Source organism: Polypterus senegalus, chromosome 14 (genome assembly GCF_016835505.1).
Source record: "Polypterus senegalus isolate Bchr_013 chromosome 14, ASM1683550v1, whole genome shotgun sequence".
NCBI classification, from domain to species: Eukaryota; Metazoa; Chordata; class Cladistia; order Polypteriformes; family Polypteridae; genus Polypterus; species Polypterus senegalus.
In genome coordinates, this window is record NC_053167.1 from 136859525 (window position 1) to 136877120 (window position 17596).

Here is a 17596-nt window from a genome sequence, read left to right on the forward strand (position 1 = left end):
ATCTATACTAATAAAAGGCAAAGCCCTCACTCACTCACTCACTCACTCACTGACTCATCACTAATTCTCCAACTTCCCGTGTAGGTAGAAGGCTGAAATTTGTCAGGCTCATTCCTTACAGCTTACTTACAAAAGTTGGGCAGGTTTCATTTCGAAATTCTACGCCTAATGGTCATAACTGGAAGGTATTTTCTCCATTAACTGTAATGGAGTTGAGCTGCAATGACGTGGGGGGCGGAGTTTTGTGTGACATCATCACGCCTCCCACGTAATCACGTGAACTGACTGTCAACGCAGTGCGTAGAAAACCAGGAAGACCTCTAAAAGCGCTTAAGAAAACATGCATTATATAATTGAGAAGGCAGCGAAACAATAAGAAGCGAGCGAGTGACATATACTACCATATTCATGAGTGTTGCTACCTCGGAAAGAAAGCACGATGTAAACCTAAACTTTAAATTAAGTTCATAGACAGGCTAACGCTGGCGTTTCACATGCCCACAGGTAATGCGGGATACAAGTTTAATGAGAGGACGCAGGATATAAACGAGAGTTTTGATCACTTTGTAACTAAGTTAAAATTGTAGGTGAAGGGCTGTGCTTATGCAAATTCCGAGAGACTGTGTTTGTGGGGGATTGACAGTTAAGGCAGGTGGGGGAGTCACGTCATCATCTCCCCTCCCACCTCATTTCGCTCTGAGTTGAGCTCCGCGGTTAAAGCAGTCTTGCAGAAGCAACTTTGTGACGCTGCCACTCAATACTCACAGAAAAATCCACAAGTTAATACACACGCTATCTCTATAGAGTTTCTCCACACTGAATCCTCCAGGCACTACTTACAAAAGGTTACATTGACAATCGTGTTGCGTTATTTTTAAAATCTTTCCTTTTCTTAGCACAAGCACAGCTGAGAAGCTTCGATGCATGTGCTCCATAACGCGTAAAAAATAATGCATTTAATCACACTTTGCATTACAAGCAAAGGGAGCTTTTGTCAATGTATGATTTCCTGGTACACGATTACATTGATCAGCACCCGATTCATTTTACCCTCGCACCACCTTAGTTTGAGAAGAAGTATGAAAAAATATGAGGTTAACACAGAAAAACAGATCACCAATTCAAGCTTTATGAATAATCGATTCGCCATCAATAATTGTTTTGGTAAAGCCATCCTCCTTCCATTTTATAATTTTTCCGCCACTAGCCAGGATTAAATGAACAGTAAAAAAGTAAGAGCGAAGTGAGGGTGACTTATTTAGGCAGGCATATATATGACAGCAACACTCATGACAATGTCAATCATGTTACGTTATTATTAAAATGTTTCCTTTTCTTTTCATAACTTCTTTAACACACTACTTCTCCGCTGCGAGCGCAGGTATTTTGCTATATATATATATGTTTATATGTATATATATGTTTATATATGTGTCTGTGTGTGTGTATATATATATATATATATATATATATATATATATATTTATATATATATGCCAGCAACACTCATGACAATGACAAAACAATTACATTGTCAATCATGTTACGTTATTATTAAAATGTTTCCTTTTCTTTTTACTTCTCCGCTGCCAATCGCAGGTATTTTGCTATATACAGTATATATATATATATATATATATATATATATATATATATATATATATATATATATATATATATATATTATAAATAGATAGATATGACAACAACACTCATATTAATGACAAAACAATTACATTAACAATCATCTTACGTTATTTTTAAAATGTTTGCTTTTCTTTTTCATAACTTCTTTAACACACTACTTCTCCGCTGCGAAGCGCGGGTATTCTGTTAGTATATATATATATAGTTGTAATAGTTTTACTGTCAAATAATGTAAAGAGTACGTGACACATGTTTCGCCCTAATTCTGGGCTCATCCGGCGTACACACTCACTGCACCCCCTCTTGGGAATCGAACCTCGGACGTCAGCGCTAGAGGCAAAGCCTGTTGCGTTGCGCCACGGCGTGTGGTTCATTTATCTGACAGTATGTAGATCGGGGAAATTACATTCAAGGCATTCATAGTGAATCACAATCTGACTGTATGTGTGGTTACCCACCAGGTAACACTTGTGGTTGGTCAGCAAGTCGGCTAACATCCGCCACGGTGCCCTCTTTCAGTTGCGAGAAGCAGATCATAGAATTCTGAGAGGGGTGCAGTCAGTGTGTACACTTGATGAGCCCAGAATTAGGGCGAAACACGTGTCGCGTATTCTGCATTATTTGACAGTAAAACTATTTCAACCATTCTATGATCTGCTTCTCGCAACTGAAAGAGGGCACCGTGGCGGATGTTATATATATATGTGTGCACAATTATTAAGTAAGTTGTATTTTTGAGGATTCATTTTAATATGGAACAGATACAGTGCTATGTATATTAATAAACCTGTAACTTGAAAGTTTTACTAAGCAAATGTGAGTGTGAATATTCTCAGGGGAATAAATATGTGTGCACAATTATTAGGCAACTATTAGTGTGCAGAATTATTACGCAACTAAAGGAAAAACGGAAATTTTCCCATCTGACTTGTTTGTTTTCATCTGTCAAAGTGAGAATAACAAACAACTCAGAATTTACAAATGAACTTTTCTGACATCAGTGCCCAATATGGCCCTCCTTCTTTTCAATAACAGTCATAAGCCTTCCATTCATGGAGTGCGTCAGTTTCTTGATCTGTTGACAACTTTTTGTGCAGCAGCAGCCACAGCCTCTCCCAGACGTCGTTCCAAGAGGTGTTCTCTTTTCCTTTCCCGTAAATGTGCCGTTTAAGAGGGGCTTTAGGTCAGGTGAGGAAGGGGGCCATGTCATTTTTCTTTTATCTTTAAGGCCTTTACTGGCTAGCCATGCAGTGGAGTACTTTGATGCATGTGATGGAGCATTGTCCTGCATAAAAATCATAGTCTTCTAGAAAGATAAAGACTTTTTCTTTTACCATTGCTTGAATAAAATGTCTTTGTCTTCTAAAAACTGGCAGTAGGTTTGGGAGTTGAAAAATCGGTCTTCAGATATTTCTTGGCACAGTCTTGACGTTTCAACTTATGTGTCTTGTTCAGTGGTGGTTGGGTTTCAGCCCTCCTTACCTTGGCCGTGTCTCTGAGCACTGAACACCTTGTACTTCTGGGCACTCCCGGTAGGTTGCAATTCTGGAGTATGACAGCACTGGAGGATAATGGGTTCCTGGTAAATTCACGTTTGATTCTTCTCAAATCTGTGGCAGTTAAGTTGCGTCTGTTTTTCTCAACACGTTTCTTGCGACCCTGTTGACTATTTGCAACAAAACGCTTGGTGGTTCTATGATCATCACGCCCCAATATCTTAACAATTTAGAGAGCGCTGCATCCCTCTGAAAGACTTTTTACAATTTTTGACCTTTCACAGTCAGTTAAATCTCTTTTTTGGCCCATTTTGCCTGAGGGAAAGGAAGCTGCCTAATAATTCTGCACACCTTGACATAGGGTGTTGATCTCCTTAGGCCACCCTCTCTCATTACACAAATACACATCACCTGATATGCTTAAATCCAATAACTATTCAAGTTTGTACAGCTTAGAGTCGGAATACATAAATAAAAATGATGATACAGTCAAAATACTCACTTGCCTAATAATTGTGCACACAGTGCATGTATATACAGTATATATATTTATTCATTTAGTGCCTTTTCTATCTATATAGGTCTGCTTTATCCATCCATCCATTACCCACCCTGCTATAACCTAACTAAAGGGTCACGGGGGTCTGCTGGAGCCAATCCCAGCCAACACAGAGCACAACGCAGGAAACAAACCCCGGGAAGGGTGCCAGCCCACCGCAGGGCACACCCACACACCAGGGACAATTTAGGATCACCAATGCACCTAACATGCATGTCTTTGGACTGTGGGAGGAAACCCACGCAGACACGGGGAGAACATGCAAACTCCATGTGAAGCGAACCGAGGTCTCCTTACTGCGAGGCAGCAGTGCTACCCACTGCGCCACCATGCTGCCCTAGGTCTGCTTTGTATAGTTCTTAAATATCTCTCTGTTTCACAATGCTTTTCACTTTATCTGTAAATTAATTTTAAACAGACCTTTATTAGCAATTATAACATAATTGCAGTCAAATTAACAGTCAAAATTAAACATTTAACAACACACTTTTCCTACTCATACTTTAAGACTAGACATTCATCTTCCAAGGAGCATAAAACTTCATTTACAGCCCAGATCTCTCTAAATATATCTAATTGATTAATTAATTTAAAATATGCAAATTCGATTCTCAATCTCCTTTAAAGGAGGACCTTAAACATTAATAGAACATCAGTGGTTTTCAAATCTTTCTCGGTTTCTTCTCGTTTTTAACGTTGCCATCTTGGCCTGGCCTAACAAAAAATTGCAAAGTAAACATTGTCTTTTACAAACTCTTGACACCGGCATTCCAAAAATATAAATGAGGTTATTAAATATAATTCCCAAATCCATCAACAATAAATCAAGAAAATGCAGCAGTGGTTGTAATCTGTTACAATATAGAAATAAATGATAAACTGTTTCTTTTTGAAGGCAGAATGGACACTGATCTGTTGTGCTGGCACCAATAGTTTTTAAGAAAGAATTGGTGGCTACTGCCACATGTAGAATCCTCCACTGCAGGTCCCCAACTCTTTTCTCAATTGGCGGTTTATATAAAGTCCTCCATGCTGGAGATGTCGTGTCATGCAGACACAGAGTGTTCCTCCACAGGGTATCAGTCATGTCTTTCAAATACATAAAATGGGACACTTTAAGACACCAGTCAGACAATTCTTTTTTTGACAAATTTTGGAAAGAAATTCCATTTATGTGATTAATTGTTAAAATTGAGTTATTAGAACTGATAAAATCTTTTACATTTGGTTTAATTGTAATTTCACATTCAGGAGGTTCTGCCTCTTTTATGAGATCTCCAGAGATATAATCCTCACACAGAGGACCTGCACCCAATTGCACTAAAGAGCCTTTAAGTTTGTTGATTATCGACCCCCCAAGACGGACAGACCTAATCCCGAGCTCACGTGCCACAGCTGCCCCAGACTTCCACTTTATCTGTAAATTGATCAAATAAAGCTCTCTGTCATCCGTGTCCTTTCTCTATATCTATGCTTTATATAGTGCCTCGCATAGCTATCCTATAGTGACATTTCAGTCATATTTTCACTTTATAAATTTATCAAAGCATTTCATTCCATAATTAGTGTCTCTTTCTATCTATCTGGTGCTTCTCATATCTTTCATTAATAACATCTACTGTATATCTACATAACTACGTATATTTCATCTGTGTCTTTCTACCTAGGTCAGTTTTCTATAGCACATTTCATAATTTGCCGTCTATCTACATCTCTTACATGTAGCCTTTCACTTTGTACATCAAGCCAAAAAAGAATTTTACTCCATCATGTGTGCTTTCTCTCTATCTGTGTATTTTATTGTGCCTTGCATAGCTATCCTATAGTGACACCTCATATTTTTATAGTGCCTTCATATCCATCTGTTACACATGGCCTTTCAGCTACTCTATCACATGCGTTTTCTATTTATCTTTGTTTAATATAGCGCCTTTCATAGTGACATTCATATCTAGATAATACATCATGCGTGCCTGTCTACTTAGATCAGTTTTATACAGTGCATTTCATAACATGTCTGTCTACAACTGTTTTATATAGTGCCTTTCATATCTCCTATAGAGGGACATTCATATCTGTTTAATACATAATATCTGTCTATCTCCCTAGATCAATTTTATCCCATATACCTACAGTATAATTGTTTTATATAGTGCCTTTCATATCTGTCTATTACATTGTATCGTTCACTGTATCTATATTTAACAAGTAAGCATTTCACTCTCTCATGTGTGTCTTTGTCATTTTCGTTTTATTTAGTGCCTTTCATATCTCACATATAGGGACATTCACATCTGTACAACTATAATTTTTCACATTTTCCTGTCTGTCTTGATGGGTTTCATACAGTGCGTTTCAAAACTTGCCATCTATTTACAACTGTTTTATATAGCACCTTTTCTATCTATTCATATGTGTATAAAACATCGTATGTGCCTGCCTATCTAGATCCATTTTATATAGTGCCTTTCATATCTCACATAGAGAGACATTTATATCTATAGTATATAACTATAATATTTCACATGTGCCGGTCTGTCTTGATCATTTTTACAAGGTGCACTTCAAAACTTGCCTACAGTAGTTTTATATAGCGCCTTTCATACACATCTATTACAAGGTGTCTGTCAGTTTAATTATTTATCAAAAAAAGTCGTTTCACTCCATAATTTGTCTTATTTATCTTTTAGGTGCTTCTCACAGTCAGTGTTATTTATATCTACATAACTATCTATACTATACCTATTCCATAGGCGTGTGTCTCTCTAGATCACTTTTAGGCACTGCATTTCATTCCTTACCGTCTGTCTACAGCTGTTTTATATAGTGACTCGCATATCTTTTTTCATACCTTGCCTTTCATATTTATCGATATACAATTCGTTTTCTGTGAGACAGGGAGAAACAATCCTTTTAACTTTAACTAGGAACAGAAAATCCGAGTACATTTCTCCAGTTTTAATGTCACTACACTGGCTACCTGTGTCATTCAGGATTGACTTTAAAATTCTGCTTATGGTTTATAAAGCCTTAAATAATCTTATATATATATGGAATCCCTACAGATTTTAGTTTTTTCTCCAGCTGTCTGGAGTTTTTTTGTTTTTTCTGTCTCCCCTGGCCATTGAACCTTACTCTTATTCGATGTTAATTAATGTTGACTTATTTTGTTTTATAATTGCGTCTTTTATTTTTCTATTCTTTATTATGTAAAGCGCTTTGAGCTACTGTTTGTATGAAAATGTGCTATAGAAATAAATGTTGTTGTTGTTGTTGTTGATATATCGGAATGTCTGACACCTTATATTCCAAATCGTAACCTCAGATCTTCAAATGAGTGTCTCCTTAGAATTCCAAGAACAAAACTTAAAAGAAGTGGTGAGGCGGGTGGCCTTCTGCTGTTATGCACCTAAAATCTGGAATAGCCTGCCGATAGGAATTCACCAGGCTGATACAGTAGAGCACTTTAAAACACTGCTGAAAACACATTACTGTTACATGGCCTTTTTATAACTTCACTTTAACTTAATCCTGATACTCTATATGTTCAATTCTTCATAATAACTATTCATGGTGGCTCTAAAATCCGTACTGACCCCAACTCTCTCTTCTGTTTCTTTTTCCGGTCTCTTTGTGGTGGCGGCCTGCGCTATCACCACCTACTCAAAGCACCATGATGCACCAACATTGATGGACTAAAAGTCAGAAGTTCACATGACCATCATCATCAAGTCCTTCTGTGAGGACCCTAAATCCAAAGAGGACTGTTTCATTTATGTGAGGTAGATTGTCCAGAGGGGACTGGGTGGTCTCATGGTCTGGAATCCCTGCAGATTTTATTTTTTTTCTCCAGCCGTCTGGAGTTTTTTTTGTTTTGTTTTTTCTGTCCCCCCTGGCCATCGGACCTTACTGTTATTCTATGTTAATTAATGTTGACTTATTCTCTTTTTCTTACTGTGTATTTTATTTTTCTATTCTTCATTATGTAAAGCACTTTGAGCTACTTTTTTTTTTTGTATGAGAATGTGCTATATAAATATAAATATATATAAATAAATGTTGTTGTTTAACAGCTAAGTATTAATTATTTAGGACATCCCAGATCCAGACGAGATGTTTTCTGTGAGTGCCCTTATCTAGCTCCATGAGCTTTGACACCGTTCGATGCCCTCCAGTTCACTCCTTTCAAACGGCTCTACACGTGGTCGTGCCCATTGCCCAGTAGTTGTCGCTGCCTTGCACGCAGGCCTGATTATGGATACCTGAATTGAAAGGACTCTGGAACGACAGTCACTATTTAATACAGTAGATCTGATGAGCAGAATAATGGAGAATGTGTTAAAGACATGCACTGAAAAAAGTATAACACTGATGTTGTTCATTCAACGTAAATTTTCTCTTTCAAGCAACTTAAGATTAGTCATTTAGTGTTGTAGCTTGAAATATTTGGTTTCAAATCTCATTCAAAGTAAAAAAAAAAAAAAAAGGTTTGTACCAAAGTAAGTTATGGTGGAGGGAAGAAACGTAAAAAATTCTATCTCAGTTAACCTAATATTTTCGGTTGTTCGTGTGCTGCGTTTGAGGGCCGTTTGTATTTTCTTCAAGTTGAACTTTCTAGCGTGCTGGCTTTCCAACTGCCAAAAAACAAGAAGAGCGGAGTAGACGTGGCGATACTCATTTTCAGCAGCAGATTTTCATAACGGAGGATTTCTGGTAAGTAACCCTGTTTCTCAACTGTTCATTTTAAATGTAAGAACTTGTAATGAAACATACTTTCAAGAAAGCTGTAGAAACGTTTAATATTTTTTTGTTGTATACTTAATATTTACACTGCAAAATGCTTGTGTACTTGCACTAGATTAGCGTTTCTCAACCTTTAAGTATTTGCGACCCGAGTTTTCATAACATTTTTAATTGCACCCCCCCTTACATTTTTTTTGAAATGTAGATGCATATTTTATTATACCTACTTAACTTTTATCGACATTTATCTAACTCTATATTTATTGTTCTAGTATCAGAATGTAGTTTAAGTTAATTTGTTTTGGTTTCAACAGATTTTTTTTCATATTTTTGATTCTCGTTTTCTTTTTTCACATCTTCGTGCCCCCCTAGGGGGGTCCGTCCCACAGGTTGAGAACCACTGTACTAGATTTTTAAATACATGTAAAAAGTACAGCATTGGAATGTGTTATGTTCATTATATTTCTAATAGCATAAAAAACAGGTTACAGGTTAAACCATTTTAAATTGTAACAACTTAAATAGATTTACTTCAGTATAAAAACAAGTGGATTACACCCAATTACTCTAAATGATTTGCCTCAACTTAAAAATTGTGGGTTCAATAAGCTAAAAAGAATTATATTGGTTCAGATTGAAAATATTAACTGTGAATCATTACCTTCATTATTTTAAGTTGAATGAAGGTTATACTTTTTTTCAGTGTGGTTGTGTGTGCGCTTGACGATGATACGTCAGTTTTTTGTAACCCGAGATGCCCACTTTGTCATTTTGGAAGGATGAATACGGTCCCAAGCCCGGATAAATGGGAAGGGTTACGTCAGGAAGGGCATCCGGTGTAAAATTTTGCCAAATCCATATGCGGACAGATGATCCGCTGTGGCAACCCCTAACATGAGCAGCCAAAAGAAGACGAAGAAGAAGAAGAATATAGTTGGGCAGCTCAGTAGCAGTGATTAGTGGCGAGACCGGCCCATCCATATATAGGCGACTGATCAGAGACACTTTGACCAATCATATGACTTGTTACCAACTTGAAAATAAATGACGTCATCCCGCCGGGCTCACTCTAATTATGTCAATTGGCTGAGGACTCTGAGGAGCGTGTCGGTGCCAGCTTGGCTGGCCCGCGCACCCCGACACTACATAAACTGGCACCAGTTCTGATCAGCTGGATGATACATTGGCGATCTGCAGCTAAGCTGCACATGTTAAACTGACCAACACGGTCTGCAGATTTTTAAGTAGCAGGAACGTGAAAGAGAGAAGGTGCCATACCGACAGATCTGAATGGGGGGTGTGTTTGTGTCGAAAATCTAACAGGAGGCCACGTGTGCCAGTTTAATAATTTACTGAAAATGGAAGAGACGGGGCGCTAATGTATCCGAGTGTGTACACGGGCAGATATGGTGACTGCATGCGGCTTTTATTGGTAGAGCAGCCCTGAGGATGTGGGGTTCAAATTTCGCTACTGACATTGTGTGACGCCTGAGCAAGTCGCTTCACATGCCTGTGCGCCAATTGTGGAAAACAAATGAAATGTCACCAATTGTATGTCGGATGTAGTAAGTTATATTGGATAAAGGTGTCAGTTAAAAAAAAATGGTAATAATACCAACATTATAAGCGTGGCGCCATTGCAGCGCAGGGTGAATTAAAGCGCATGTGCAGACGCTAAGTAGACTGCCCAAAGGGGAAAAACAGATAAACCCCCGAGGGGGATTACTTTAGATACGCGTCCCAAGATTCAGAAATTTCTACAGGGAGCACTTAAGTGTAATAAAATGCAGGCGCGGTCACTACAGTTTCATAACGTCACGTTTTCTTGGAAAGATTTGCAATATGCCGGAGATAGGACACGCGCACATTCAGATTTATAGACAGCATATTATATTGCAGTAGATACACACACGAGAAACCATAAAGAACACTTTAAGCGAATATGGTTAAAGATCACATCACATCTCTGCTACCCGCTACACTCGACCTGCTGCAGTTCGCTTAGAGGCCAAACAGACTCACAGACGATGCAATGGCATTTGCACTGCATGCTGCCCGCAGCTTCGCTTTCAACTCCATAATTCCATCCAGGTTGGTTAGGAAGCTACGTGGTCTGCGCATCCATAGACATATATAGATAGACGCCGCATTCACTGTGTTGCCCAGTCGACACTGCACGTCAGCGCATCCGCCATATTGCGGGTGGCAAAAGTGCCATTTAAACTAACACAGGTAGACGTGGAAACTGGGTTTTCTGATGAAAAAACAATAAAGTTTAAAACAGTATCGTTTACATACAACAGATTTTGTCGAATCGTTTAAATGCAATTATTTTTATCCATTTATACACTAATAATGGCAATTATTATTATGAACTATTATTATTATTATTAAATAGTTCCTCCCATATAAGTAACTTTTCTCGGACTGCCTTCTTCCATCTCCGAAACATTTCTAGACTTCGTCCAGTTCTTACCCAACACAGCACTGAAGTATCAGTTAATGCCCGAGTCACCTCACGTGTAGATTACTGTAATGCTATTCTATCTGGCATCCCACAAAAAACGTATCCATCACTTACAACTTCTTCAAAGTTCTGCTGCCAGGATAATAACCTGCTGTTCTAAATCCACTGAACATATCACACCGATTCTCTCTCAGCGTCACTGGCTCCCTGTTAACTACTGAATACAACACACAATCCCGCTCTGAACATTTAAAGCTCTCCACAACCTCACTGATCTCCTCCAGACTGACACTCCTCTCGCTCACTCAGATCCTCATCTCCAGCTCCACTTTCTGTACCGCACGTCAGACTCAGTGCTATGGGATCTCGAGCGTCTCTCCTGGTGCTCCTCAACTCGGGAATTCTCTTCTCTCTCATATTCGTCATCTCGATTCAATAACGCATTTTAAAACTGCCCTCAGAACGTATCTTTTCAAACTGGCATACCAATTGTGAATTTTGCACTGTCACTGCCAGTTATCCTTGTTTGTTTGCAAATTATTGCTTTTTGATTTATCATTCTCTTGTTTTAATTTTACTAATGTTTTTTTTTTATTTTATTGTAAGGTGATCTTGAGTGATAAGATTATAAAACTGGATTTTCTAATGGCCAAATACAACCAAATCAATTGTTCAGCCTTACCTATGAAATGTAATCCCCCAGGATCTGGTTTGGAGCGTACAGCGGTTTGTACAATCCCAAGCAACACATTATACATGACTTCACTCCACAGCAGTACCACTCGCAATATGGTGGCGACATGGACGTACGATGCTGCTGGTCATGCGGCGTCTATAATTCTATGTCTATGTGCGCATCAGTGCATCAGCGTGCAACAGGGTCCTGGACTTCCTGAGACGTGGTAAGGACTGGCAATGTCACCTCCTCCTTGCGGACACTCAGCCCCGGTGTCCCCCTGGGGATGTTTGCTCAGCCTCCTGTTCACCCATGACTGTACGGCCACAAAAAGCTCCTGTGCTATCATTACATTTGCAGGCGACACAACTACTATGGGCTGCATATCAGATAGACACGAGTCTTCCTCTAGAGTAGAGACGACAGCCCTGACATCATGATGTCGGGATAACAACCTTCTGCTCAAAGTCAGCAAGATCCATCGTGGACTATAGGAGATTGCGGTGTGGTGGGCGCGGCCCCCATTCACATGGAGGGAGCAAAGGTGGAGAGAGTCGTTTTTTTTTTTCAGATATCAGTGAAGATCTAAGCTGGTCTCGCTATATGATCACGAAAGACAGTGGCTCTTATACGGCGGATGCGGATGTTTACCACGTGGACTCTAGAATACTCACCCACTTCTAATGATGTACCATCGCGAGTTTCCTATCTGGTTATATCACGACCTGTCATGGCAGCTATAATGCACGGGACCGCAAAGCCCTACAGAGGGTGGACAGATCGACACAACCCTTCACCCGGACTGAGCTGCCAGCCATCCAGGACCCCAGCGCTGCAGGAGGAAGACTCCTCTCTGATCCATCCCAGCCGCAGATTGTTCACTCTCCTGTCCTCTGTCGGGCGGTGCAAGAGCATCCAGACCCGAGCCAGCAGCTTCAGGCTCAGTTTCTACCCACAAGCCATCAGGCTACTGAACTGCTGAATATCGACTATCACTTTGAAAACAACAGTCTTTTTAAAAGTAATATAGTCAATTTTGGGCTTACCTTCCGCATGCTCTACTATGCACCTTACTATTCTGTTCTTACTTTTATTATTTTTACATTGTGTTTATTTTACTGTGCAATTTTGAGGGGGCTCCGAGTTAAGGAATTTCATTACTGGTGACGATGCTACATTGTTATCAGTATATGACAATAAAACTTGAAAGAGAACTACACCATAAAAGCACAGAGGATTCAGAAAGTATTCAGGCCCCTTCACTTTCTGCACACTTTATTGTGTTTATTCAATATTAAATGGATACTTTTGCTTTTTTTCCCTCAACATTCTACATTCAATATTCCATAACGACAAAATAAAAACAAGTTTTCAGGAAGATTTGCAAAGTCCTTATAGGCGGCTGACCAGACCTACCTGTTAGCAACTTGAAGACAAATCAAGCCTAAGTAAACATATGCTGGTTTGACAAACCGGCCAGTGTGTGTGTGTGTGTGTGTTTACCTTGTGAGATGACTGGCACCTTCTCCAAGAATTGTTCCTGCCTTGCGTCCGATGCTCGCAGGGATTGGTTCCAGCTGTCTCGCGATCCTTCTTGGTTGACAAAGTGGATGGATGGACAAGGGAATCTCAATTGCGCTTCAAGCAGATGTGTAGCTGCCCAGCTTGTGCTGACCAAATGCCATCTATGCATCACTTTATCTTCATCTGCTATGTAAAAGCGTTGGGTGTTTTACATCGATAGTGTAAATTCAGTGTGCAATATGAATATCTTTATTGTAAATCAATGTACAAATTTACCTAGAATTTAAGGGTGTGTGTTTCACGGATTCGCCTTATCTATGCGTGCCTGGTGAAACAGCTGCCAGATGACCTCTTTGGTCCAAATGTCACGATGTCTTCACGGATATTCGCTTCAAATGCATTAAGAATATAAGAGAGCGCGCTTCTGTGCAGACAGCCCGCTCGCTTACGCCGAACACGCCGATTCGCTTGAACGGAAGAGGCGTACAGCGAAAAGGCGGGAATAACGGAAGTCTCGCGCTGTTTCAACTAATATTGCACTAGCAACACACAGTCTCTCGTACACGGCGCCCCCGTCCGCCACACTAGTACTAGTTAACGGTGTGAATAGGAGAACACCGGACAAGAATAAGGGATCTGAACGTAATGAAGCGCGAAACCAAACCGCCGGTTATGTTTAACACACTCTTTTTTACATTAAAATTTGGAAGTCGTTTCATGATACCTGAAATCATTAGACGATCAAGCCTTCGCTTGCTACTTATCCGATAATAATTCCATCACACCTATCATTTTATATTATTCGTTGCGAATTATCATGCTGCCCTTTTCAAGTGCGAGGTTCGGCACCCAACAGTATTAAAATTTCACGCAAATGAATTCAAGCAAACGCTGATAACGCTTTGCTAAACGCTTTCAACAGCCACATCCATATTCATTTTTGAAAACGCCTTTCCGCATTTTACATTCCGTGAGATTTTTCCTTAGTTCATGTGAAAACAGCAGTGTGTGTGGCATTTCATAGACATGTGCTACAAGCTGCACAGGCATGGGATGTGGCTGATACCCCGCGTTTCGGGTCGAGCTGGGAAGGCTGGAACAAAATAGCGACCCCTTCCCTCCATTCAAAAAAAAAACTTAAGTATGCCATCGAGCTGATTCTGCCCCAAATACATCACGTCCGGGTCCCTGGATACTTCGCCCACGCCTGGTTACCGCAAGTCTGGACGGATGCGAGGATTTAAAAACACAATACGTGGGTCATTACGTTACAACACGTGACAGTTGTGGTTTCCAATTATTGTCAAGCGTCCAGTTTCACGCAGCTAGCAACAGCACTTGATAGATTGATAGATAGATATACACAGTATGTCCTCTCTCTCTATATATCTATATATATATGGCACTATATTATAACTAGATAGAAAATGCAATAAATATATTATATATATATATATATATATATATATATATATATATATATATATATATATATCCATCCATCCATTTTCCAACCCGCTGAATCCGAACACAGGGTCACGGGGGTCTGCTGGAGCCAATCCCAGCCAACACTGGGCACAAGGCAGGAATCAATCCTGGGACAATCCACGCAGCTAGCAACAGCACTTGATAGATACTAAATTATAGCTATATAGGAAATGCACTATATAATAGATTTTTATGACTCACTAACATTTAAATATCATAAATATGAAATAATTAAATAAACAATAAAATAGATACATAAATGTGAAAATCACTATATCAGATAGATAGACAGACAGACAGATATGAAAGGCACTATATTATATATAAAGTTGAAAGGCGGTATACAATAGATACATAGATATGAAAGTTACAATTATACCGAATAATTAATAAATATGAAAAACAATAAAATAATTAAATAACTATAAAAATCACAATAGCATAAATAGATAAATATGAATATATATATATATATATATATATATATATATATATATATATATATATATATATATATACACACTGAAAGGCAGTATATAATAGATACATAGATATGAAAGTCTGCGGTGGGCTGGTGCCCTGCCCGGGGTTTGTTTCCTGCCTTGCGCCCTGCGTTAGCTGGGATTGGCTCCAGCAGACCCCCGTGACCCTATAGTTAGGATATAGCGGGTTGGATAATGGATGGATGGATATATATGAAAGTCACAATTATACTGCATAATAAATAAATATGAAAAACACAATAAATAGTTACATTTAAAAATCACAATAGCATAAATAGATAAATGTGAAAGGCACGACATAGATAGATAGATAGATAGATAGATAGATAGATAGATAGATAGATAGATAGATAGATAGGAAAAGCGCTATATTATATATAAAGTTGAAAGGCAGTATATAATAGATACATAGATATGAAAGTCACAATTATACTGCATAATAAATAAATATGAAAAACACAATAAATAGATAAAACTCACAATAGCATAGATAAATGAATGTGAAAGGCACTATATAATAGATAGTAGATGTGAAAAGCGACTTTTCCAAGACAGATTGGCAGTACTTAGCACCCATGCCGAATGCCACTTAAGTGCCTCATGCCCATATGATCCCACAAAGCACCATAACTTCAGGTGGGTCGTTTTATTAAGGTCGATCGGTGAAGCAGGGGCTGCACGTCTGTGGATGTGATGTCTGTGTTGGTGACTGCCCCCTACCGAAGCTGCATTCGCCCCGCGCTGTATGAACCCTGCAGGAATCGTCAGATTCACGTTGTCCCCGACCTCTTCGCCCGCCGACAATCCCCCCCAAACACTAGGAGCCCAACACTAAATCCACTTACATGCCCAAGTCGCTGTAGGTGTTGTAAAACTCCATTTGATTGCAGGCTTGTATCCAACCGACCACCCAGGTCTCGTTGCGTGGGACAGCGGGCATCACTACCCTGGCGGACGCCTTGAAATACGGGGTCTTGTAGCGCAGCACGATCGGGGAGTTCTCCTCGATGAGCGTTGGACAGGGGTCGATGGTTGCTGATACGTCGTACACCACAATATTCTCCCTTTTGATTCTCGATTTGCAAGTGATGCTTTGTATGCATCCCATGGTTTGGGTGTGTGCGATCTGGGGGGTGAACACAGCGAGCGAGTCACAGACCAAATAAACACGAATACAATGAGAATGAAGCGATCAAACCACGGATAATCCTGGAGAGACGGGGATGGAGTCGGGGATGCCTTTCTGGCTGGCTTCCAAGCAGCTCGTATAGCGGATCTCTCCTGAGGCAGCGGTAGCGGCTTCTCTTTGTGCGTTTATCTCTTTTGCCTTCTTCCTTTTTTATGTGGCACCCTGTCGACTCTTTAAGCTTCACTCTCTTTTTGCTTTATTATCGGCTCAACCTTCTTTTAAAATCCATACGTCCGGCTCCCGGTCTGCGCCCCTTTTTTCGTCTCCCCTTGGCTGTCATTTCACAAAGAGCAGGAAATCAGCGCAGAGGAAGCCAGGTCAGCATGTCTCCGAACAGATAAGCCAACGTGAAGAGAAGAAGGAGATCGGCGCGGCAGTTTTGCACATCATAGAGAATGGCGGGGGGCACAGCGAGAGCAGCAGGGCAGAGACCCCTGCATCACCATCATATCCCCGGCTAGATTTACCGGTGGCACATGGACCGGTTGGAGCGACGTTCAGACGACCTGCGATGTAAGACATCTTTCATTGCGGGTGTCGCGCAGGTCCCTTTCTCTCTGAGGTGCAGACGTAAAAACCAAGCAACCCGCGCACGCAAGGTGCCTCAGCTTCAATTGAACGCAGTCCTTCCAGCTTCGCACTCTTCTGCATCGGCTTCCCCCTGACTCATCCTCTCTTATCAGCGTCACACCTTTGTTTCCTTGCCGGGAGATGATGCTCAATGAAGCAGTTTTGGAAACGTAAAAAAAAAAAAAACGCGTCGCGTTAGTTTGCGACTGACGGGCGCGGATGTATTTTGGCCGCAGCGGCGATCCGTCCTGAGCCGTCAGGCTGCAATTTGTAGAGCGAGCTGCGCTAATAAGCCAGCTGAACGAAGTGGCGAGCGGTCTGACAGATAATCAGCTCCAATCCGATAATCGCGCCCCGTGCCATGCGCACGATGCCGGCTGGCATGTGCCCGCCTCTCACAACTGCTGGGTGATTTAATATGCCGCAGGCAAGCTACATCTGCGAGATTTGGGGATTCTGTATACAACCGAGGCACTGATAACCCCGGATCATTCACTGCTTTCACTAAACACCGCTTCTCGGGAAAACGGTGAAACCACCGAATTTATCATCAAGGTGTAGGATATAGTGACAACTGTCACGTGGACAACATGTGGTCAGTCATGGGCGCCATGTTCAGTGAGTACAACTACCGGACCTCACAGCATCGGTCTTCTTTACCTGAAAAATCTTAGTGGGCCGTTTTTAATAATAAATAACTTGGTCTCAAATAAATAATAATAATAATAAAAACC

General features: G+C 40.3%; 1 protein-coding gene across 1 annotated transcript in view; it reads right to left on the reverse strand.

Annotated features, from left to right (window-relative positions):
• The window catches only part of fam78bb (family with sequence similarity 78 member Bb), a 61095-nt gene extending 44056 nt beyond the window's left edge, over positions 1-17039 (reverse strand). Inside the window, exon 1 of the mRNA XM_039735619.1 lies at positions 15949-17039. Within this exon, the coding sequence (XP_039591553.1) occupies positions 15949-16211 (263 nt within the window). The 5' untranslated portion in view covers positions 16212-17039. The remainder of the gene's footprint in view (positions 1-15948) is intronic.
• Between the last annotated feature and the right edge of the window lie 557 nt (positions 17040-17596).